Source organism: Mugil cephalus, chromosome 4 (assembly GCF_022458985.1).
Source record: "Mugil cephalus isolate CIBA_MC_2020 chromosome 4, CIBA_Mcephalus_1.1, whole genome shotgun sequence".
Taxonomy (NCBI): Eukaryota; Metazoa; Chordata; class Actinopteri; order Mugiliformes; family Mugilidae; genus Mugil; species Mugil cephalus.
In genome coordinates, this window is record NC_061773.1 from 23,578,947 (window position 1) to 23,603,474 (window position 24,528).

The 24,528-nt window shown below is 43.1% G+C and overlaps 2 protein-coding genes across 2 annotated transcripts in view; one reads left to right on the forward strand and one right to left on the reverse strand.

Moving 5' to 3' along the window:
- On the forward strand, nt 1–19,234 carry per3 (period circadian clock 3). Its single transcript, XM_047582798.1, has 22 exons — nt 1–166; nt 6,106–6,515; nt 7,277–7,437; nt 7,521–7,639; nt 8,554–8,752; nt 10,280–10,331; nt 10,650–10,831; nt 10,945–11,023; nt 11,125–11,231; nt 11,592–11,748; nt 11,865–11,970; nt 12,662–12,790; nt 12,903–13,011; nt 13,092–13,203; nt 13,294–13,433; nt 13,539–13,703; nt 13,793–14,044; nt 14,140–15,002; nt 15,101–15,293; nt 15,526–15,712; nt 16,936–17,086; nt 17,761–19,234. The coding sequence occupies exons 2-22, from the start codon at nt 6,226–6,228 to the stop codon at nt 17,881–17,883; spliced, it is 3,876 nt and encodes a 1,291-aa protein (XP_047438754.1). The 5' UTR covers nt 1–166; nt 6,106–6,225; the 3' UTR covers nt 17,884–19,234.
- Nucleotides 18,672–24,528, reverse strand: part of LOC125006604 (matrix remodeling-associated protein 8-like) — a 13,086-nt gene continuing 7,229 nt past the window's right edge. Inside the window, exons 8-12 of the mRNA XM_047582799.1 lie at nt 23,406–23,564; nt 23,296–23,320; nt 21,858–21,943; nt 21,584–21,655; nt 18,672–21,480 (exon numbers count right to left, since the gene is read on the reverse strand). Of these exons, the coding sequence (XP_047438755.1) occupies nt 21,458–21,480; nt 21,584–21,655; nt 21,858–21,943; nt 23,296–23,320; nt 23,406–23,564 (365 nt within the window). The 3' untranslated portion in view covers nt 18,672–21,457. The remainder of the gene's footprint in view (nt 21,481–21,583; nt 21,656–21,857; nt 21,944–23,295; nt 23,321–23,405; nt 23,565–24,528) is intronic.

Sequence of the window (24,528 nt, forward strand, 5' to 3'; positions counted from 1 at the left end):
AAGCGCCGGGCTCACGTTGCATGAATGTGTCAGCGGCCCCGGAATGGATGACGATTTAGCTCCGTGACTGAAGAAAAAATACTTCTGATGCGACCCGGCGGTCAATTTTAAAAGGCTGTTATCGTTGGGATTTTGAAGTTAAGACGCACGCGGAGTCAAAAAAAAGGTAAATATTCCCTTTAGGGAAGCGAAAAAACAGTGGCGTCTTCAGCGAACTGGCTAACGCGATGAGCTAACTGACCCAAGTAACGGACAGCACCAGCTAGAACGATGTAAACAAATGAAATAACAGCCCGTCGTCTTGTGTCGTTGGGTGCTAATATACTGCGAATGTGCATTGGGCTTTTTTAGCGAGATACTTTAAAAGTCCAAGCCTGAGCTGTGGTCGCGATGGTCACTCCTGTGTGTTGCTATTATGTTAGCGAGACAACATGTCTGCCTTAAGTATGTAGCTGGCCTGTGTTGGGCCAGCGAGTCAGTAGAAACCGCTAATGTTCCTCTTAACACTCTTATTGTGCAATAATAGCACTAAGTATAGCTGTTATATTTGCTAATACTGTCTATCACTTCGTGTCACACTATAATATCCGTAACGTAAAGCTCATTCCCCCCGATTATGGCTTTAAACATTTAATTCCGATGTGTGGATTTTAATAATAATCGCCTTTTATATTGCTGTATGTTAATACTGTGTGTCTCAGATATGTTGCACAAAATTAATAGTGGACGTGCGGCTGTGTTTCACTTGTCTTCGTAGTAGTAATAGTAGTAGCACACGTTCTTCCTTAAAGCCATAAGCTGGTGCCTGAGGAACTTGAGGTTAGTGGGTTCATTTGTGGGGAGGGGGGGAGTGAAGCTTCAAATGAGTGTCAAGTTTGTTTTGAGTGGAAACTGGTCTGGCATTGGAAAAGGCCTAAAAAACAATGTCTTTCCTTTCTCTCTTTTGAATATAATCATGCCTTGTGCATATTTAAATAAGCTAAGGCATCAGTGTTTTTCTGTGCATCTGTGTTTAATCTTCAGGTGAGCTACTTATACTTTAAAAACAAATACCTATATATATTAGTGCTATTAATAATGTATGTACCAACAACCTCATTATCCTGCTATCTGAGTGTGCCTCAACCTCATAAATGTTTTAACCTGTTGCTATAAGTTTGTAAGAGCATTTTATTTGGAATCTTCTTTAAGTGTTTTTCCCTTCACAAAGTAATTATTGTCGACCTGTAACGGTGTGTGTGTCCGGGACCACGTTAACACGTTGTCAGTCCGTGAATGTGTATTATATAATATTGAGGTTTCATAACCAAAATGTTGCCGGGCCCTGGGATGTACATCCCGCCAGGGTTTTACATCAGCGTCTGCAGGAATTTTGTGTGCATCGCTGTGTGTAAACACTCCTGATTTCAGTCCTCCTCTAAGCGTCTTCGCTCCCTTTCCATCCAGTCTGTTGCATACGAGTATAATTCAGGTTGACAATAAGTGAAAATTTGGAGGTAGAGGACATTCAGAAGTTTACCTTCTTTGGTCTATGTCCCTTCAAACCACCTGTTATTATATCAGGTTTGTTTCCCTTCATAAACTCAGGTGCAGAATAAGAAGTTTTCCGCCCAAGTAAAGAAGCGTTTACTTTGCAATTTGGTTTTTAAACGCATGCTCGGTGCGTGGACCAGTTCCGATGAAATGAACAGTACTCTAACACTGGCTGCTGTAGATTTTTATTTGGTCCTCGCTGCCAACTTTTACAACAAGCCAAGTAGGGTTTTATGTTGACGCAACGTTTTTCACAGGCTTTCAGAGTTATTACCTTGTGACAATAGTGTCATTATCGTTAAACGCTGAAATCCTCGGCAAAACGATTCATTCTGAGGAAGCTAATTATTAAACGGGAACAAAACTAGTTGCAAATTGCAGCTTATATGATGGGTCTGGTTTTGTTTAATATAATTTATAACAGTGGAGGGTGTTCTCGTAACCTCTCGCAAGCTTGGAAGTGAGAGTGCACTGAGTTTGCAGTTTATTAGATGCACACACATCTAGAATTAGAATACATTTTTTTTTTATCTGTCTATCTGTGGTACACGACATGTGACTCTGCAGTGTTTTAAGAAAAACAAAACCTGTTTCCAAGCTTTTCCTTCATTAGGAGAGTGGCTCATATTATATTAAGTAACCAACTAACAAACAAACGCATCTTTAAAAACAGCCCTAGGGCTGTTTTTGCTTAATTTGAACATTCACACTGTTACAAAAAATACTAAATGATGGTTCTGATAAGATCAGTGTTGTAAAACGGTGCAACAGGAGTATCCTCTCAGTTCTGATGTGTACGTCCTCACAGCAGAAACGTTTAATTATGTTCTCTATCGTTTGATTTTGGTTTATGGAAATTAAATTCAAAAACTCTGGTTTATCTTCGAGCTCAGTCTGATCATTTTAAAAGTCTCTTGATACCGATCTCATAATGTAAATGCGTTTTTACCTTCGTGAGGGTTTTAGTGTTTGTTTCAGAGAGATTCAGACGTGCGCTCACATAGTAGGATGCAGTTTATGTTGTTGGATTAGAGGTGTTTGTATTATCTCGCGTCAAGCATCAAGGGCGATTCATGCAGTACAGACAGTTCCACAACTGCACATACAACAGCGTCCAGAAAACTGGAGTCAACACCTCTGTAACGTTTGACTTTCTGAGGCTGTTTCAACAACAAAAAAAAAAAAAACTGTGCGTTATTTGCTGCTAGTTGTGAACTTCCAGGAATAATCAATATTAGCAGTTTAGAGGAACAACCGAACGTCACACATCCATCACTGCCGCTCACATGTCTTTGTGGGCCGCACACGTCACAGCAGATATTACGTCTCAAGTAATGGGAGGATTGTATACTCTCCGAATTGGGTGAACTTGTTATGTAACCATACAGTGGTGACTTGACGGAACAATGGGTCCGGCTCTGGTTTTTGCCTCTGAGTTTTGGTCGTGTCTGACTTGTCATGTGTCTTGTGTGTGTGTCTGCGTGTGTGATGACAGCTGCGATGTGGTTTTTTGATAATTGATATCTTGCTCATAGAGCTACTGTGATTTTAAATAACGAAGCCCATTCGTAGGCTGCGCAGAAACATAAACACACTCCTACAGCGAGTATGCCTGACTTACAGCAATTATGCAACCATGGTGATGCCGAGATATTATTGTGTTACTGGTGGTGTAACGCCTGGCAGAGTCATACCTGGTGGCGGATGAAATACGTCCATATGTCTAAATTGTGGACGATGGGATTGAGCCAGAAAGCAGTGAGTCAGTTTGATGGTCAGACGCTCCAGTGATATTAGATAACCAGGCAGATTGTGTTGGTTCACATTGGTGATGATAAAAAACGGTCTCCTGTTGAGCAGAACATCTTACCTTGTTTATGTCTGACGATAGTGGCTCCCAGTATCAGAAGAAAACACGTTTAAGTGTTTGTGTCTCCAACACTTGAAGCTTTTTTTCCACTACGCGCGGCTTAAGTTAAAAGGCGTTCGATTAAAGTCTTCACTGATATAAACTCTGTTCATTGTAGATATTTTCATCTATTCTTTTATAGAGATGCCGGTGTGAGTTATTTATATTTGTGCACTATCTATCTGTGTCACTGTGTCTTTTTTGCGAGTCAGGTTAATGATTGTTTCCGCTTCCTGCTTCGCTTTCAACAACGGCGACTGAAACTTTCCGCGAAATTTCGTCTGAACTTTGCCAAAATTCCTGCAAATGTCTGTATCTGCAAACCAAGATTAATCGACTAGTCACGATTACGTTGACTGTCAAAATTGTCAACAACTAGTTTAATAATCGGCGTCATTGTTTGTTTTTTGAAGCTTTGTTTTTAACTCCACCCCTGTACCTGTACCTGTACCTGCCTTGGTTGTCCTTGATGCACATGTGCAGTAGCGGTAATTTGCCAATGTCACCAGAAAAGTTATGACCAAACAGTATCATGGCGAACGGTGCAAAATCTGCCAGGCAGAACATGGTGGCATCACTGTAAAAGAATCACGTTGTGGCTGATTGAATTTCTGACGAAGAGAGACAATGGTCTCATGAAACTATTTGTCCAGTTATAGCTGCTAACATTAACATTAACGTTAGTGAGCTACTTACTTTTATCTGTAATCATTAACATTAGCTGAAGCCTTAGTACACACAGGTTGTGTAACATCATAACAGCGATGTTATGCCTTCATTTCAACTTTCACTATCATATTAAAAGATGAAATGCTGGTACAAACTGCAAAGTTAATGAAAAGATGAATGTGCTACCACCTTGTCTTTATTTATAGTTTGCATATACCTCAAACACTTCAAGCTGAGAGCTGATGATGGTTATATAAGAGCAGCTGCATGCGGGAGAGATAAGCGGCAATTTACATATGATCCCATTTGTCAACAAATTGCAAATTTAATTGATCAATTATCAAAATAATACCGATTATTTATTGATCGAAAACAATCAGTTCGAAAATTACAGAAATACTAAAGCGGATACAGGCGACTACCAAACGCAGCTCTTGTTACATGTCTGTGGACGTGCACGTCGCCTACGACGCTAGGCTAAAGCGTAGGCGTCTGTGTTGTCGTAGCCTTTTCGTCAACTTCATGCAGAAATCTGAACCGTCTATGAAGTGAGTTGTGATGACGTGAGGGAGTTAATGAGTTAATGAGGAGTTAAACTAGATGACAAGTGCCTTTCCACGTTCTGTTTGTTTTAGATAAAAACTGAAGTCACTGTGTTTGTGATGTTGCTGCAGTGTTTTCCACGTGTGTTTGCCAAATAGAGTAGGTCAAAGTTGAACCGAGTGGTCGCTCTGTAAACTGTGATGAATTTTCATGTGTGTGTGACATAGTTTGGGTTGTAACTTCATCGTTCGTCTTAGTTTTGTCTTTGGGATTTGTCTGTGTTTTACCTCATTATTTATTTATTTATTTATTTAGCAATGTTGGAATGTTTACAATTAACAGCGGGAAAACTTGCAAAGACAGAGGTGTCGTAGTACAGTTATAATAAACACTCTTATCCGGGCATTGAGAATAGATTTCCTGAACAAACCAGGCTTTAATTTCCTGCTCCGACATGATAATTCAGCGTAAGTGGGGGGGCCTTAGTAAAACATCCTGAGTCTTTATTAATGATTTCATTTCAGTGAACAATAACCCTCGTGTCCAGCGCTTGTGTCTGTTACGCACATAAAAACCTGTTAGCAGAGAAAACTTACATTCATGGCGTTAATCCCTTGTGCAAGTCCTGACCTGACGTATTCCACTCACTCTTTATGTTTGTCGGGGTGTGAACATGTTCCTGCTCCTATGTGCTGACTGGATGGTTTCCTGTTCCACTTTGGCTGCTTTGGTTTTACCAGAACAAACTGTCCTGATGTTATTAAACAGATGGAAGATGTTAATAACATCTGATCTCTGTCACAACAAAGCATGTTTTATGCTTTATGAGTCATGGTTCTTCAACAGGGGGTTCCGCGACCCCTTAGGGATCCGCAGAGGTACTGCAGGGGGGGGGGTCGCAAAAATCTTTGGTTGATTAGACATTTTTTATACATTTCTTTTTTTTTTTCTTTTTAAATACACGAACTTCACTCAGTCATTGATAAGGGAGCTGTCTCAACAGCGCACGGTTTCACCTGTCAATCTAAGCCTCCTGCACACAGTAAGCCCCGCCCCCCACCGTCGCTGCTTAAGCCAATCACGAGGCCGCATGCTACACGTTGACTATCAGGTTCCCCCGCAGTGGGTCGATGTCCTTTTCAGTCAACAGGTGAAATCCCAGACGCACGCTGCAATGCTTACGTCAGGTATAGGTCAGGTTTATGGCAGTAGGGCCACGCTGCTGTTGCACATGTTTGAAACAAATAAAATGAATATTTGAACCTGTGTATTATTTAAATAGCTTAATATTGAATGCAAAATGATAATAATAACGTATATTTATAAGTTTAATATAGATCACATGTGGGAGTCCAGACTTAATCTCTCGTGCTTTCTCGTACTTTCGTGTTGCAAACTTAAATCTTATTCTTTTCTCATCCTCTCTTTTTATTTTCCCTCTCTCCTCGCAGTGCTCAGCACAAACCATCGCACCCGACACTCTTTCATTGCCGCCACATGGAACCCATTCCCTCTGTTGAACATATGAAGACCCTTCCCGACCGCTGTAACCGGACGAAATACTGCAATTGATGTGCGACCAAAGTGTGGCGATGCCAGGAGGCGACAGCTGTCCAGACGGGGAGGAGCCTGCGTTGCCGTCGGCCACGGCGGACGGTGGAGGGGAGGGGGGGGCGGCGGCGTCGGGGCAGCCGGACGGACGGGTTCAGTCCGGGCGCCTCAGGTCGGAGGACAGCGGAGGTTTGGGCGGAGAAGCGGCGCAGGACGACGAGGAGCTGACGAGCGGTTCACACGACCTCTCATCCTCGGCCAATCACAGCCCTGGAAGCGCAACCGGATCCACGTTAGCTTCAACCAAGAGGTATTCGCTTGATTGTGTGCGCTCTCGGCTTTTTGGCACTTATTCGCGTCCATGTGACCCGCGGCGGTGCCACGTCTCTTAATTTAGCTCAAAGAAACTTCTTAGAACTCGCCACGGCCTAACATGGCGTCAGCTCTGTGTATTAATATCAAACTGTTCAACACAACACTGGACCACAGTAACACATGAGATCCAACAGAGCAAGATACAAGAGTCTTATTTATTTTGTGGATACAAACACGAGCCGCTGCGTTCTGTAATGTTGTTCTCCACACGCCTGCACCAAATAGGGAAGTAGGTGAAAGTTGACATGACTTTTTTCGATTTGTAAACTCCAAATCTGGAAATTTGTTTGCAGCCTTTTTTACCCCAGTTACATGTCAAAATAACATGAGGGAGGGAGATAAGCCAGAGCTCCAAAAGACAAGTTCAAGTTGTAATAACACACTTTTTCCTCAATTATCATGACATAACATCCCGTCAATAGTTTGAGACTTCCCGAGCCACACCAGGTTTTTTATTTTTGTTCATGGATACTAACGTCACGCCGTGTGACCACAAACAAAAAGTTTCAATAACAGTCAAATGCGCGCTACCTTGCAGGGATTATTTGATGATTAAAAAGTATGAATCACAGAGAAGGTATTTTCATCTACCTCCCTTTCACACCGATCCACACGTACTGTGTCGTCTGTCTCTCTGTGTGTGTGTGTGTGTCTGTGTGTGTTTGTGACCCAAATGTCTTCATTTTGTCCGTGCAGCAGCGAGCATGCAAACGAGGGCAAGGTGCAGGCCCACAGGGAGTTAATGGTCACGGTGGCCGAGATGAAGAAGCGGCTTCCTTCAGACAAACGCAGCCGCAGCAAAGCCAGCACGGTGGAGGCCTTACATTACGCACTCAACTGTGTCAAGCAGGTTCAAGGTAAACACGGCAAGAAGGCTCCTTTGGTTAGATGTTTAGTGAGAGAATAACGTTGTTTCAAAGCCGCTTGTGTTTTTTCGTAGCCAACAGTGAATACTACAAACTGCTGATGAGAAATGGGCCGGACGAGAGGAGGGATGCAACCGTCTGCACCCTGGAAGAGCTGGAGAGAGTCACGTCTGAACACACCCTTAAAAACACGGTATACACGCACCTACACACACACACACACACACACACACACACACACACACACGCATGCAGGTGCACAACTTAACCTCCTGAGAGCCAAGTGTTTCTTTGAGATATTTAGGATTAGTAGGAACTGAGAAGTATAAAAAAGTAAAATAAATATGTCCTGTGTCCAATTTTATGTTCTTATTTGACGGTACATTACAATAAAGTGTGTAACAAAATATAAGACGGCTTATTTTTATGCAAAAGCAGAATTGGAAACAGTGAAATCCTGACGTCCTCGTTACTATTGATTGATTTAATGGACGTTTAAATACAAGTGATTGTAGCCACGCGTCTAATTTCCATCTCGAGTCCCATTGGTTGGTGAAAAAGTAAATTGCAATAACTGAACAACAACGTACAAAAGACAAGAAAAAAAGAAGAAAACAAAACACAGCACATTGCACACTGACACTGCACATGTCCCTACCATCACTGCACGTAACCCACTATCACTACTGCACACATCCTGTAAAATCTGCAAAATTAATAAGCATGAATACACGTGGTTTTGTCCCACGATCAGCTGTAGAGTGAACGTCCTACTATCAACGAGAGCAGACAAAAGTGTCTCCTCATGAGGACAACAGGTCTAAACTAAGCTGCAACAAACCTAAGACGTAATGTCCCCGTATGAGGAGGACGTCAGCTCTCAGGAGGTTAAGAAATGATGCTAATGTCACTTTATTGACTTATATCCACAGTCCTAAAGAACATACATACAAATATTTGCACATGTACATTTTTTTTGACTCACGCCTGAGCGGGTGTGTGAGTGTATGTGTGTTTACTGCTTTTGTGTGTGTCTGTGACTTGGCTTGCTTGTGTGCGTGTCTCCCTACATGTGCGTGCGTTCGTCTCTCTGTGCTCATCGTGTAGGACTCGTTCGTGGTGGTGTTCTCGCTGTCGAGCAGCCGCGTGCTGTACGCGTCGGAGCAGGCTCCCAGCATCCTCTGCTGCAAGAGGAAGTTCCTGGAGTCGGCCAAGTTCGTGGAGCTGCTCTTCCACCAGGACGTGAATGTCTTCTACTCGCACACGGCGCAGCCGCATCTGCCACCGTGGACCAACTCGCACACAGGTGAGTTTCTTATCGGTTTCAAGGTGCAGGTTCAAGATACGGTTATATAATCGATATGGGTTAAAGTGGAGATCAAACTGGAGAAAGGGTTTAGGTATTAAAAAGTCTTTAATGTGTGGCTGCCTCTTTTTCAAGGGACCAAAAGTAACTGGACAGTTGACTCAAAAGCTATTTCTTATTCTGCATGGACTAGTCCCTTAATCTATTTAGAAGCTGTTTTAGAAGATGTGCACCCATAGCATGCAGTTAAAGATCGGCAAAATCATCAGTTTGCCACAAAAAGAGTGAACACTGGTGAGCTCAAAAAGGCCTGGACCCATCATGCAGGCAAGACATAACTTAAGGCAGAAAGACCCACAAGCAACCAACAGCTGAAGACGGCTGCAGTTAAGACCTGGCAAAGCATCACACAGGAGGAAACAGAGCTTTCAGTCATGTCTGTGGGATCCAGACTTCAGGCAGTTATTGATTCTCAAGAATACTTTAAAATAAAACATTTTATTCACGGTGATGTTAATTTGTCCGATTACTTTTGAGCTCCTGAAATGAGGAGACTTTGTATGAAAATGGTTGTTATTCCATTGCTTATCAGTTGTTTCATTTCATATTCAATGTGGTGGGATGCAGAGTCCAAATCATGAAGACTGTGTCACTGTCCAAAGATTTCTGGGCCTCACTGTAGATACTTTATTTATCCTGTGGGAAAATCGAACAGAAACAGATATTTAAGTTACTTGTATATAATCATATGAATATATAATGATTATACAGTATTGGCAGCAACGACCAAAGTCCAGTTGGTTCCAAAATATTCTTAGCATTTTATTTATCTTGATTAATATTATTTGTGTTATTTTCCATTATTTCCATTTTGCCATATCTATTTAAAGCACTTTGAGTTGGTTTGTGTTGCATTATTTATTCTTATCTCCCTAAGACTCAGACTGAGACTTATTCAATTCAGTTCAGTTCAGTTTTATTTATATTGCGCCAATAACAATACACATTGTCTCAAGAAGCTTTACAACAACCGGCCTGCAAACCTCCAGAGCAAGTGGCAAGAAAAAACTCCCTTTAAACAGGAAGAAACCTTGAGCAGAACTCAGCTGATGTGGAGGGACACATCTGCCGAAGGCCAGTCGGGTAGAAACAGAGAAGATAAAGCAGAGAGAAAAGAAGAACAGGGGAAACAAGATAAACAAACTAAACAAGATGAACAAACATTTATCATACTTAGAAAGACTTTAATGATCCACGATCACTCTTAAAAACCACAAATAAAAAGAAAGATAAAATAAAATAAGATTTGATTGAAATAAACTAAAATAAACGGTGTAATCAAAAAAAATCTAGAATTTGCATTAAAAAAGAATTACTAAAGTAGTTGGCAATACAATGTCCAAAACAACCAACAAAAAACAAAGGCAGTTAATTGAATTGCCTCTGTTCTTTGGCCTCTGTTAATTGAATTGTCTCTGTTCTTTTGGCCTCCGTTAATTGAATTGTCTCTGTTCTTTGTCTCTGCAGCCGGGGTTCTGTTCGACTGTGCTCAGGTCAAGTCCTTCTTCTGCAGAATCAGGTCAGTCCCTGCACTTGCCCTCCGATCAACACATGCTGTTACGGAGTCTGTCTTGGAAATAATTAATTCCACACGTTCTGATTGATGTACCTGCAGTTACCAACCTGCACCAATAGATGTCAGTGCAGCACAACTGAAAGTCACATTTTAAAAGTTCCTCATACAGTACATCCTCGCAGGCTCGTTGGGTTTGGTGGGCAGGTTGTTTTGTATTGACTTCTCTTCAGTCAGTAATAATCTGACGAACCCATATAATACTGTGATAAAAAAAAAAACCTTCCACCGCGTGATCTCAACCGTAATTGGAATCTGTTTCAGGGGCGGGAAGGATCGTGAGGGGGAGATGCGTTATAACCCCTTTCGGATAACGCCTTACCTGCTGAAGGTGCAGGGAAGAGGAAGAGGGCGCACTGGGGAGGAGCAGCAGCAGGAGGAGGAGGAGGAGGAGGAGGAGCCCTGCTGCCTGGCGCTGGCTGAACGCATCATCTCTGGATATGAAGGTATGAATATTATCACCCTAACCTGCACACAACACAGCATTCCTCCCACAATAAATAGTAAACAACAAATACACACACACATATATGATTGTTTGTGTAATTTATTTATGCAGCACCACGAATCCCCATGGACAAGCGCATCTTCACCACAACACACTCCCCTGGCTGTGTGTTCCTGGAAGTTGATGAAAGGTCAGTACACACAAAAAAAAAAGAAAAAAAGTTCGAATTCGGCTTTAAAAATAAAAAAAAAGTAGCAGCGTGTTGAGAAACTTCATTTGGTTTTTCCACAGGGCCGTGCCTTTGCTTGGATACCTTCCTCAGGATCTGATCGGCACGTCCTTGTTGACTTGCATCCACCCAGAGGACCGTCCCCTCATGCTGTCTATGCACCGGAAAGGTGAGCGTTCAGGGAGGATTGGACCAGGAGTAAGGAAGTCAAATCATAGATTAGGAAAAAGAGGGAATGCACGTGACGTCCCAGCAGAATCATGGGCTTTAATAACGTCTGAACTGTAAAAAAGGTGAAGAGCTGTTGTGCGATTGACTGTAGCAACAGATTTGAAAAGCATTTGGAGATATATTATAATGATATATTGTAAAGAGTAACGATGCAGTACATTAAAAAAGTATTAAACCCATTAAAAATATGTAGTGACGTAAAAGTGGAAGTAGGAGAAAAAAATAACAGATACAACTGTGCATCTCTGACAGTGACAGACCAGTGCTGATAAGTTATATCTCTTTGTGCGTTTCCTAGTGTTGAAGTACGCGGGTCAGTCTCCCTTCGAGCACTCTCCCGTGCGTCTGCGCTGCCAGAACGGAGACTACATCACCTTGGACACCAGCTGGTCCAGCTTCATCAACCCTTGGAGCCGCAAGGTGGCGTTCATCATCGGACGGCACAAAGTCAGGACGTAAGTGGCAACAAAAAAACAAGCTCCCAGAATTAGAACTGATGCACAATTAGTTTACTTCCAACAATTAAATGATAATAAAGATGAACTGACTGTGGCGCCGTCTTTGTCTGCAGGAGTCCTCTGAACGAGGACGTGTTCGCCACTCAAACGAAGGCTGTTGCCGTCCCTCATGAGGAAATAAAAGATCTCCAAGCGAAGATCTATAAGCTTTTCCTGCAGGTGATTATTCCATCGCAGAGCTGGTCCATTTATACTGTGATTCCTTCAAATGACATAAATGACATTTGTGATGATGTGACATGTGATGTTTGAAATGACAATCTTTTGGGGTTTTCTTGACCTCTTATCTAAGTTTGTAAACATCATACTATAATCCACTCATTTTAGTTCAGTTTGGTCTCTAGTGGGACAGAGCAGTAAGGTAACACCATAATAACCTATAGGAAATGACAACTCCAGATTTTTGTCGATTTGTTTTAGTGCCAAGAAGAACAAGTAAATTGTATTAAATTTACATTTAATATCCTTCAACAAGTGCAATTTGAGCACATTTTCTGCTGTTTAGTCCTGGATCTCAGTGTTGTGTTTGTTCCACTTCTCTAACTAAAACTTTCTAAAAAGTTATTTTCATTGAAAAATTGCAGTTTTCTATTGTAAATTCATGACAGTGGCCAAATTAGATCCACACTTTAGTTATTCTTTACTCCAGTGTTAGAAAAATGTCTGTCTTCATCTGTTGTGCCTGTGCACAATTAACAATAAAGCCGACTCTCACTTGACTTTGACTAATAAGTGCAGTAAAGAGTTGTGTCATGTGCAGTCTAACATGTCCACAGCTGTACCCCCACCCCTTCTAAAACACAGATGTACACTGAACATACATTTACGTCTTTGTGTCTCCTCTCCACAGCCCGTCCACAACAACGGTTCCAGTGGTTACGGTAGTTTGGGAAGTAACGGCTCTCATGAGCACTACATCAGCGTAGCCTCCTCCAGTGACAGCAATGGCAACCTGTGGGAAGACTCACACCGGGAGCCGGTGAGACGCCACAGTGAAATTACTGCTTTTTTGTTTTTTGTTTGTGGTTCTCTAACTCCCTCGTGCTGATGCTCTGTGTATTTATTTATTTATGTATTTATTTATTTTGCAGATGACTTTACAGCAGATCTGTGCTGATGTGAACAGAGTGAAGAGTTGGGGCCAGCAGCCGTATCTGGGTTCCAGTCACAAAGTTGCTCTACTTGGCAAACCTGCTGCAGGTAACGCAGTCCTACACATCTAACAAATATACCACAACGTTTTAACGTTCGCTACAATGACTTCCCTTTTTTGCCCCCAGCTCCTCTCCCTCCAACACCGTCCAACTGCGAAGTCAGGGAGCACGAAGAAAGCAGGAAGCCGACGCACATTCCCTCCTATCAACAAATCAACTGCGTGGACAACATCATCAGGTGTGTGGTGTGAACGTCGTCGTGACGCCGGACACACGCGGTCTCTTCTGTCGTGGTATTTATTGCTTTGTCTTTGCGTACCGCTCGCAGGTATTTGGAGAGCTGTACGGGTACAGCCCTCAAGCGGAAGAGTGACTCTCGTTCCCTGGCCACCTCTTCTTCGTCATCCTCTACCTCAGAAGACGACAAGCCGGCGGAACCCAGTGACGCGGCTCAGGCCACTTCAGATGGTACAAACACAGACAGACAGCGCATGACTCTGCTGTCGTTCAGATTAAAGTCTGTGAAGTCGTGTGTCTTTAAGGTTAACTTTGTTTCTCTCTTCATCCTTCCAGTGGTGGTGCTGAACAGCGAGGTGTCTGTGGGTCCCACGACCGCAGCCGTCGTCGGGGCGCCTCTGACGGACATCACCATGTCCACGAAGGCCATGAGTGTCGTCTCAGTAACCAGCCAGTGTTCGTACAGCAGCACCATCGTCCACGTACCGCAGCCTGAGTCGGGTAAGGTTCATACAAGCTGCTGATAACTTTTTCTTTGTGCAGTGAAGAAACGTTAGATCAAACCTTTTCTTTTTCCTGTTTTCCCACAGAGGCCACAGCACTGGAGGATGCGCCGATGGGCAGCGAACCGACTGATTCTGTCCCGACGCCCATCCGTCCGGCCCCGAGCCCCGCTGCAGAGGAACGGAGGTTTGTCGGTCTCACCAAGGAGGTTCTGTCGGCGCACACCCAGAAAGAGGAGCAAGAGTACGTGGATCGGTTTCGCAATCGCATCCTTCAAAGCCCCTACAGCTCCTATCTGCAGCTGGACAACAGCTCAATGGCTCACTCCCACCACCCAGGTATGATCGCAGCTGATTTAGTGAATGCTGAATAGAGTCTGTGGTGGAACAACTTTATTTAGACTCAGTTTGTGAACCGTGTCAACTCACCACAGGAGACTATCTACGTCCGATGAGCGCCGGAGGTTGGAATCGCTCTCGTAAAGGAAAGCAGAAACACAAGCGACCCAAGGTTCCCCAAGGTTCTTCAGACAGCTACGCCTCCCCACCTGGTCCTCCTCGCCGCGTCCCTGACTCCTCCTGGCCGTCCTCTGAGTCCTCCCAGCTTCAGATGTGTACGCCCTACAGTCAAGCATCCCCACTCCAGGTGCCGTTCTTCCCGGCCATGGGGAATCCCGGCCCAGAGCAACAGCCCGGACCGCAGCAGCTGCCTGGATCCACCCCTGTGGTGCTGCAGCCTCCTGACCAGCTCAGCTACAACTTCAACATCATGCAACCCGCTCAGAACCCTCCAGGCCTGCAACCAGTCCAGACAGAGCCCATCCAGAATCTGCAGAATATCCAGAACCTTCCCAACCTGCAGGCCATGCCTTCAACCCAGATCTTTAACCCTTACATGGCTCCGGTCATGGCTGTCATCCTGCCCAACTATCCAACCTTCACTCCAGGTTTTCCACCCATTTACTCACCGTCTGTTCCCTCTTTAGTGCCCCAGGCACCCATCAACGTGACGGGCTACGTCCCTGGCGTTAGCCCCTACCCTCAGCCTCAGTTCCAAGCTCAGCCTGCCCCCCTCATTCAAACATCTCCAGGCCTTCTCCTCTGCTCACCCAGAGCCAGCTCTTCTGTCGGGGAGGAGGAGGAGGCGGCTGGGCCTCGGGCTTTATTCTCCAGCTCTCGCTCGAGTTCTCCCCTGCAGCTCAACCTGTTGCAGGAGGAACTGCCCAAGATGAGTGAAGGGCAGAGCAGCACCGGGCACAACCACGCCGAGAGCCTCCATGAACAACACGCCAAAGAGGTCAGTGTGAGATCTCAGTTTATTTCATCATTCCCATCATTTCTCCAGCCGAAGTGTCTCGTTTTGGTTCTGACTTGAAAAATCTTTGCCTTGTTCAGGGTGATGTCCCCATTGACTCTGGCAACCACGACGCCCAGTCCACATCCAGTGAGCTGCTCGACCTGCTGCTTCAGGAGGATGCCAGGTCTGGGACCGGTTCCAACGCGTCAGGATCCGGATCGGGGGAGTCTGGAGGCTCACTGGGATCTGGATCTGGATCTGGATCCAATGGAACCTCCACCTCACACACTGGTACGAAAGAAAGAAAACCAACATGCATGCAACACAAACACAAAGAACCTTCCTCCTTGACAATACTGGAGAAACACTTGTGTACTCGAATCCATCTGCATAATATTGTTTTGTCTTACATCCCGTCTCTATAGCGGGCCATTTTTCTAATTTCTCAAGTACAACAACAACAGTTTCACTTAATAGTACAATGAAAAAGCAGGGACTGAGGCAGCGCTCTCACTGGTTACAGGCAGCAGCAACAGCAGCAAGTACTTTGCCAGCAACGACTCGTCGGACACATCGCGCAAAGCTCGTAAGAGCCAAGAGGCGCCGGCAGAGCACCAACACGGCTTCGACACTCGGGTGGAGAACTCGCTGTGGAGCATGATCCAGCACACACCTGAGCGTGTCATGATGACGTACCAGATCCACACCAGGTACGAAAACGCAAGAGAAAATCCATCGTTAATAGCTGTTGGAGACAAATGTGTTTTGGACTGAGGTGTGACCAGAAAACCAAGTAACCGACCAATACAAACCTTTGCAGAATTACGTTGTCAGTAGTTCCCGTGTAGTGGAAACAATTTAAAATATCTGTAAGCTGAAAGACAAGATAATCCTTTAGTTTGATTTTAGAAGCTTTATGCAGGATAAAAGTAAAATAATAAAGACCCGTCATGGAGCTCTTAACTTAGTTAATATTTAATTGTTGAGGTTCTCATGGTATCTTACTCAAAGCTAAAGGCATTATCTGTAAGTGTTATGTTGTATAATACTCCTACATAATATTCTATGCTGACTTATATATATTTGGGACAGAATAATAAAAAATAGTGCTGTCATACTACTAGAAATCTTAATCAGATTAATCACAGCAGATTAATTTTGATTAATCTCGATAAAATATCATTCGTTTTTAATCTATATTAAACAGACTCAGGAAAGAAGGGAATATATCTGCACTTAACGTGTTGATAAAGCACCTTCACCAGTTTCAACAAAACAACTTGAAACAATTCAACATCTTTTTGTGTCTTTATTTAATCCACATTAATGTGGCCCCGTTCCTCCTCTTTCAGCAGCTACTAAAACAAACTTGTTGACGTTGTCTGAGAGGAGAACTGACCGCTTTTTATTTACAATGTTGCTGCAACTGAGAAGAGTCTCTCACACAGGAGAGTGGCCAGATATTTGCCAGACAGTACTGCCAGCTTGTCTTTGTCTTGTCTTGTCTCAAGATGGGCAACACGTTATCCCTAGTTTTGCAGAATCCCCCAAAAACCTGAAAAGAAAAGAGGAGTAAACTTTCTGCAGAGGAGTGATAATAGTTTATGGTGGTCGACTCTTCCGTCTTGGGGGTTTTTTTTGTACTCAAATGTCCCATGGAGAGGACCAATGAGCCATTTAGTGTCGTCCATCTTTATCGGGTGGTTCTTCTGACTGTCACTACTACTCTACTTGGACAAACTGGCCTGAAATGTGTTGCCATAGACGGTCAGTGTCTTTCTGAGCGGCAGGTGGGTTAATTGCATTCAAATTTTCACTCAGATTAATCATGATGATGGATTAATCTGTGTTGACTAGGTTTTTTTTTTTTTTATTGTCTGAGATCTTGCACCTGATCTTGTTTGTCCTGTATCTTGTCTTCCCTCACCCACAGGGACCAGAATGAGGTGTTGGCAGAAGACAGGGACAAGCTTCGCGTGCTCCAGCCCCTCCAGCCCTGGTTCAGCCAGGAGCAGAGGGAGGAGCTGGCTGAGGTCCACCCCTGGATCCAACAGCACACCATCCCACAGGAAATAGACACGCAGGTACCACTGGGACCTTTGAAACGTCTTCCTCTTTCTACTCACATTCTGCCATTTAGAGAAAACATTTAGAGAAAAAAAAAGGTGTTGATGCAGGAAATCGTCAGGTTTGAGCAGTCAATTGAGTTAAACTGAATGAAAGTAACGCAGTTTTTCCTCTCTAAACTAACATCACTAGACAATCAGAAGCAGGAAGTGGAGTGGGGGGGTAATTCTTGGAAAGTTTGGTTGAGATCCAGCTTCAGCTGATGCTGCATTCAAGACAGCTTGGGAAAAAATGAGCTATCAAACTAAAAAATTACTGCTTCCAGGGTAAAAGTAAATATCTGCCGCACATGTTTTAATGTTCAGCGAATTTATTGTTTCTCCTCCGAGTTAACCTGTAACGTGAACGCTATGATATCTGCAATTTCTGAGTTGGAATACTGAATTTTCGTGTTTTCTTGAACGCATCATCCAAGCCTACGTTTTTTGTTGAAAGACGGAGAATAAATTTAGGAAGCTAGGGAAACGTGTCCTAACAGCAAACAGAGAACTTAAAAATAGTAAAAAATTATAATAATCACTAATATTAAACGTTAGAAGTTAGAATATGATCTACATTTTACTGATGCACTGTAAAGCTCAGGATTTTTGTTTTACTTTGCACATGTCTAACATGTTTCCGTGTCCCTCAGGGTTGCGTGAGCTGCAACCCAGGTGCAGGTGTGGCCCACTCCCCTCATCCACCTGCCCCGGATAGTTCGTCGCCTCTGGAGAGCCCCCAGCAGGACTCCGTCGGGCCTGTGGTTGACTCTTAAGCAGCGCTGCCACCACCCAAAAAACATCAACCTCACAGAAAAACCTGCTTTGTCTGAAATCCTCAGCAACTCCCACCACGCATCTCTTCTGAGCAGTCCTGTGGAGCTGGTCCCTACGCTGGAGTCTAAAGATTAACGTGTTTTCTTAACAGAAACTGGACCAGGGCCCCCCCCCTACCCCCCCCGTGGAACATAGTTGGGCAGGAGACGGGCATTTTACTGGCATTTTTCTCTCAGCCAGCTCGATGTAACTGTCCATCAAGACCATGAATATTATACCTCTCTACTTTTTTGTGTTAGTGGAGCCCCTGGATGGGGCGGAGTTTGTATTTAAGACTGTCCAGATCCTTTTTTTTGGCACCACGAGCTACCAAACAGGAAGAGGTTTGTTTGGTCGCCGCCCCTAAACATGAGCACTGTGTTCTCACCTGATCTGCAGAGGATGGTGTGACTGGGTGAGAGGAACAAACTGGCCCGACCCAGTCCGAGTATCAGAACACACACACACACACCAGACTCTTCTCCTGCACCACGACGTCCAGGTTGTACAGTACGTGTACCGCGTCCGCCTCCCTCTGTGGTGTAGTAACTTAACATGATTTACTCATGGTAGATGTTTGTTTTCTGACAGACACTAAGACAAAGACACATTTGCTGCTCTCTGTTTATATAATGTTCAGATTCAGATCTTGTGAGTTGTTCCCGGAGTGTACTCTTTTATTCCGTAGGTCGTTCTCTCGTCTCAATTTATTTGTCATTTCCACTCGCGACGGCAAAACGTTTTTTCCTTTTCGAGCTGAAATTTTGTGCTGCAGAACAACTTCGGTCCTTCGCTGAAACCCTCCTGTAGTAAGTCTCCTGCCTGGTCTTCACCCCCATCACACCACCTGTAGCCGGCGTCTAATTCTAAACAGACACAACGTGGCCCCCAATGAGTTCCCTCTGAGACTCTGTAGCTGTTTGTTTAAATATCCATCTATCAGTTTGAGTGAAAGAGAGAGAAAGAGACCGTGAGGATCTAAGTAAGCTTAGGGTTGTGTATGTGTGAATGTCGTCGCTCTTCTTCTTCTTCTTCTTCTACTGGATTCAGCCGGCAGGTGAGATTGCGGATGTGAGTGAATGTGCGCGTTGACTGACTGCGAGCTGCTTCCTTCGATACAGTTGTCCAACAGAGTGAGACAGACCAGGGTTTTCTACCATTTTTAGATTCAAAGTATATTAAAGTACCATGTATTTTATAGAAAATGTACACAAAACAATCTTCACAAAGTGTATACAAAGCCATTTGTCTTGAATTCAGGGACTGTTTGTTTGTTGACACAAAGGAATGAATAAATGAGCTATGACCTAACGTGTGCGTCGTGCAGCTTTAATCCCACCTCACATACGTTGCCGTGGACATTTGTTGTGTGACCAGATGACACACGTTTTTTTAAAGATGCATCGTGCAGGGTTTCTACGCAAGGTCTGGAAAAGTATGGAAAATGAAAACTAGTCTATGCAAAAATAAACATGTTTGCAAGACTGTTACCACCATAAAAGTATGAATATTTAATATAAAATAAATGGAATGATTTGTTTTTTGTTTTGTTTTTTTCCAAAAAGAATCCAGTCAGAGAAATGAAACAAATACTGTTGTTTGGTATTTGTGTGTTCAAGAAAAAGAGACAATAATACATAGCTGCAAAAGGTGCAAAAGTAAGCGCGTCTCTAGGAAGTTAGTTTTACAACTAGGTTTTACAATCAAATTAGGAGTCCAATCAATGTTGTTGAAAAACTGAAAGACAAAAAAAGGCTCGTCTTAACGATACAAATCCAATATCAATTTGTGCAAATACGCCCTAAAGTCTGTGGTAAATCTAAAAGAAAGTGTGTTTCACATCAAATGAAAAAAAAAAAAAAAACATAAAATGGTCTGATATGTCATAAATGAACCCAGGGTAACTTCTAAGCAGCCAAAGGCCTCTCTCACATTGGCTAACGTTAATGTTCATGACTCCATCATCAGGAGAACACTAAACCAACCACAGCGTTCATGGCAAAGACAAAGACACTGATTTCCAAAGAGAACGTTTCTGCCCATCTCCAATCCTCTAAACATCATGAGGACGAAGCCAGAAGGACTGATGGGAAAATGATTTGTTGACAGAAAGTAGAACTGCTTGGTTTAAATGAGTGGTGAAAACAATGAATTCTGAGTTACATCAGCAAATTGTGGAATAAAACATCTGGAGGGCTGACAAAGCTCTGAGCTTCACCCACTAGGAAACGCTCCAAAGCCTCAGAACTGAATGGGTTCTGTGCTAAGTTCCTCCAAGATGCTGTAGAGTAAAATGAAGAGACATGTTTAACTGCTGTCATTGCTGCACAAGACAAGGTTTCACTCACTTTTGAATCTCAAAGATACGAACAAATGATTCATTTTCCTGAATAAACAAAACGTAATATTTCAATTTCATTTGTTTGATAATGTTTTTTTTTTTTTTTTTTTGTCTTTTGCCAGGAGTTGTGTGTTTTTATGCAGAAATGTAGAAGATTATATGGGGGGAAAACAATTTTAATCATCGCTGCACCATCGTGGTTTCAAAGCTAGGGGGCGCTTGTGCCCAGGGGAAAAAAAATGTGAACCTAAACCAGTTAACAAAATAACACAAAGTTTAGATAATAGAGTAAGAATAATAATAGCAAAGTTAAGATATATTTATAATATTTACTCAGAAACCAACATGAAAAGGGGACAAGGTGAGCAGCTCTCTAACAGGGTTTGTTCCCTTTACTACAAATGCTCCCGGAGGCCTCATCTTTCTACAGTTTCTTTTCCTCCTCCGTGCACCTTGGCAGCACGAGAAATAAACATTTTTATTATTATTATTATCTGTGAACAGAGTCGTTCGTCATCAAGTGCCTGCTGCAAAAAAAAAAAAAAAAAAAAAGCCGCTAATAAACATTCCTACCGTCTACATTCGCTTCACAGATAACCACATTTACTCTGTGACATTCAACGAGGCGTTAAAAGTGTTAAAATTACAGACCAAAATATATTCAGTTACATTAAGCACAGAGTTAATCAAACAAGAAGCAGTACGTCAGCAGGCGGCGCTTCAGTCCGGCCGGTTCAGCCGAGGCCCGAAGAGGAAAGGGGGAAAATGAAAACATACGCATCATCTCTTAACTAAAGCAATGATAATACAATGTGTCACTACCGATGACTTCCATCTGAGTCTCTTTTTTTTTTGGGTTGAACTTAGCGAAGGTGCACATTTCTCTTTCATGTAGCAGTCGAGGCTTTGGGTCGCGCTCCAAACATGTCCAGTCTTTTTTAGTTTGATCAAGTGTAATAAAACCAAATCTTTTCCTTGGATGTATCTAATACTGAAAGTTTGACAACACCAGACCTCGGTGTGACCTGTTTTTTGTTTTTTTTTTTGTATTTTTTTTTTGTCTTTCCCCACCACAAAGCATTTTTCTCTCTGTCTGCGGCCTTTTCCCGCCAGAACGGAAGGAAGTGTGGAGGGGTTTCGTTTGGAGCTCAGCTTCTGGGCCAGCCAGTGACTCCCGTTTGCACTTTCTCTCTTCACTTGGAAAACTTCTGCATCTCTGCGAGGAGCAAAAACAAAATTGAGGGATGAAAATGTTGTTGTTGGTTCACGGCGGCTGTGTTGTGTTGTGTTGTGTTGTGCGTGCGTGCGTGTGTGTGTACCTTTGTCAAGATCGATGACTTTAGGCTGAGTGTTGACGTTGACCTTTTCTCTCAGGAGGTTGTTCTTGTAGTCTAAACACAGGAAAGAGTGAAGAGACAGTCACGCACGAGAGCACATGTGTCAAACGTACGGCCCGCGGGCCAAAAGTGGCCCGCCGGAGGGTTTAATGTGGCCCGCAGCATAAATTTGCAAAGTGGAAAAATTGCAATTTCTCAATGTAAATTATTCTGTAAAAACCTGCACTAGAAAGACAAACCACCGTGCTCCACTCACCAAATCTCCTCTCCTCCCGACTGCTGGCGTTCACCTCTGTGACGTCCATCTCAAACTCATCCGAGCTGCTCTGACTCCTGCTGGACCTAACGCAGCGAAGGACACACATCCGAGCGTCTTTTAGGATTAAAAAAACCTGATTTTGTCTTGCACCCAAGACGCTTGTTTGTCCTAACAAAAGAAACACTACACGATAAGACATCAGACAAACATCATACAGACGTATCAAACAATGGACAAAATCTAACCTCAGACAAAGTGGCTGCAGTGTCCTTCATGTCCCTGGACTGGAGATTATTTAATACCCTGGTCTCACGGCACCCGTAAAACTCTGACTGATTCAACATATTAACAGACTGAGAGATAATAAAAGTTCCTCAGTCTAGTTTAATGTAGGTTTGGGGACTCTGTATCTCATTTTTGGACGCCGAGATAAAGATTCAAGTGATAAACCTACAACCTTGAGCAGATGTTTATCAGTTTTCCCAGTCGAGCTTTAATTTGCACTGAGAGATAATTATACCATAACTCCATACTGCATAACACTAAGTAAAATAGATTGAAAAAAAACAGTTACAAAATAGGTTTACTTGTGCCATAAGACCTTAGTCTTCTAAAAAAGTAATGTGTTGTACTAATTTATTACTAATATAATCAATGTGTGCACTCCACGATAGAGCAGCGTCCAAGCAGATAAATATTTACATGAAAAGACCTGCTGACGTCACAGCAACCGGAAGTCTCCATGGTTACGGCCACCGAGTGGCAAAAAGTCACAGTTGAACATGGAGATTAGCAGCATTAGGTTGAATCATAGGCTTTAATACCGTCTAAATTGTAAATTTATTAATTAAAAAAAAAATGAGGAAGAGCTGTTGTGCGGTAATAATAATTTATGCTGTATTTTTTATTTTCTTTGATGAAGTCATACCTTAAGTTACGTTCTGGAGGGCTGTCAGATAAATTTGTTGTTGTTTTGGTGTAGTTAGGGCTGTAACTATTTCAGCTCCAACAATAACTAACAATAAAATAATAAACTTAATATTTGTCATCCTTTTAACGTCCAGTCGGAGCTGCAGTATTATCTTATAGAGCTAACGTGTCCTCTCAGTAAAGCTCTTAGCATTAGCATCTTTTATTTAGCTACATTTATCATAACGAAATTAACTAAAACTAACTCAATCTGGGGCTAATCCACTTTTACAAATCAATGCTAGTTTGTATGGATCATTGTTGAGTCCAATTGTCCTTAATTCTATCTGATAATCCACATTTTTCCCGGTCTCACTGTATTTATGTTTTTGCCACTCAGGGGGCGTGGCCCCAGGCGGGAGTGACGTCAATGCGTACCCTCTATTGATGGCAGGTAGGGTATATGAGTTATCTGGCACACCAAATAAGAAAACGTGTTCCTGTGTGTTGTGTTGTCACCACTCACCTCACCGATGCCCGAGGATCATACTCTGAAAACCACACACAAGAAAAACCCATGAGATAAATAAATAAACTGCGCCGCCTGTGGTGAGACTGAGGGACTGCAGTTCACACCTTTGCTTCTGTTCCGTCTGGTGACGAGGAGGATGATGAGGATGATGAAAGCCAGGAGCAGGAAGGAGGTAAGGACGTAGCCCAGTGGCAGGAGAAAGTGGTGTTTTTGGTCGGGCAGGATGACGTTGATGACTCGCGGTGACTCAGCCTTAGTGATGTCTGGATGGTAGAAAAAGTTGCTAAAGTCAGCGGTTCATTTCCTCAATTATTCATCCTTTCTCACTCAAGCAAAACATACTTGTCATCCCGTGGTTTACAGTTACATAAGCCCAAATGCATGACCTAACACCGGTTTTGTAGAGTTGTTTGCGCAAAAGAACATTTTATTGCTGCTATTCCTGTCTTTTTTTTTTTTTTTTCCAGAGCATTTGTGTGAGTTTACAGTCGAGCATATGCTCCTCAACAGTGGTGTGTCATTTGCGAAAGAGTCGTCTCTAAGAGCTGATTCCCACAGAGAAGAGAGACGAAGCTTCAGTCCCTCCCGAGAATCCACGCAGGCTGGTATGTTCAGATTCAGTGCGTATTTATTGAATTTGTTTGCTGTGGTGCAGTTGTTGATTCCAACACAGAAACCATTCATAATTGCTAAATTGGGATAAATTAGAAGGCTCTGACTGAAGCCAAATGAAGATTGGCCGTTTGGGAGCCAAAAAATCCAACTCTTGTCAGGAAATTGAGCCATAAGAGCTGAATCTTCACCGCCTCCCCATCACTACACCCCAAGCCAAACATCAGCAGGATCGACAAACTTAGTGCCAACCCTTCACATCCACTACACCAGACTATAAAAGGGGCAGTGGAGTTAATCCTCCAACAGACTGATCCAGCTCCACTCCCACAGTAAAACCCTTCAGGACGTCACTGATACCAAACTCACCTTTCTGTAACAGATAACTCCACAGTATTAATGTTAATGCACATTATTGCACATTATTATTCCTTTCTATGTATCAAATATACACTCACTGGCCACTTTATTAGGTACACCTGTTCAGATAGCTAATCAGCCAATCACATGGCTGCAATTCAATGCATTCAGACATGTAGAGGTGATCAAGACAACTTGCTGGAGTTCAAATCGAGCATCAGAATGGGGAAGAAAGGAAGAGTGGGATCCACAGTC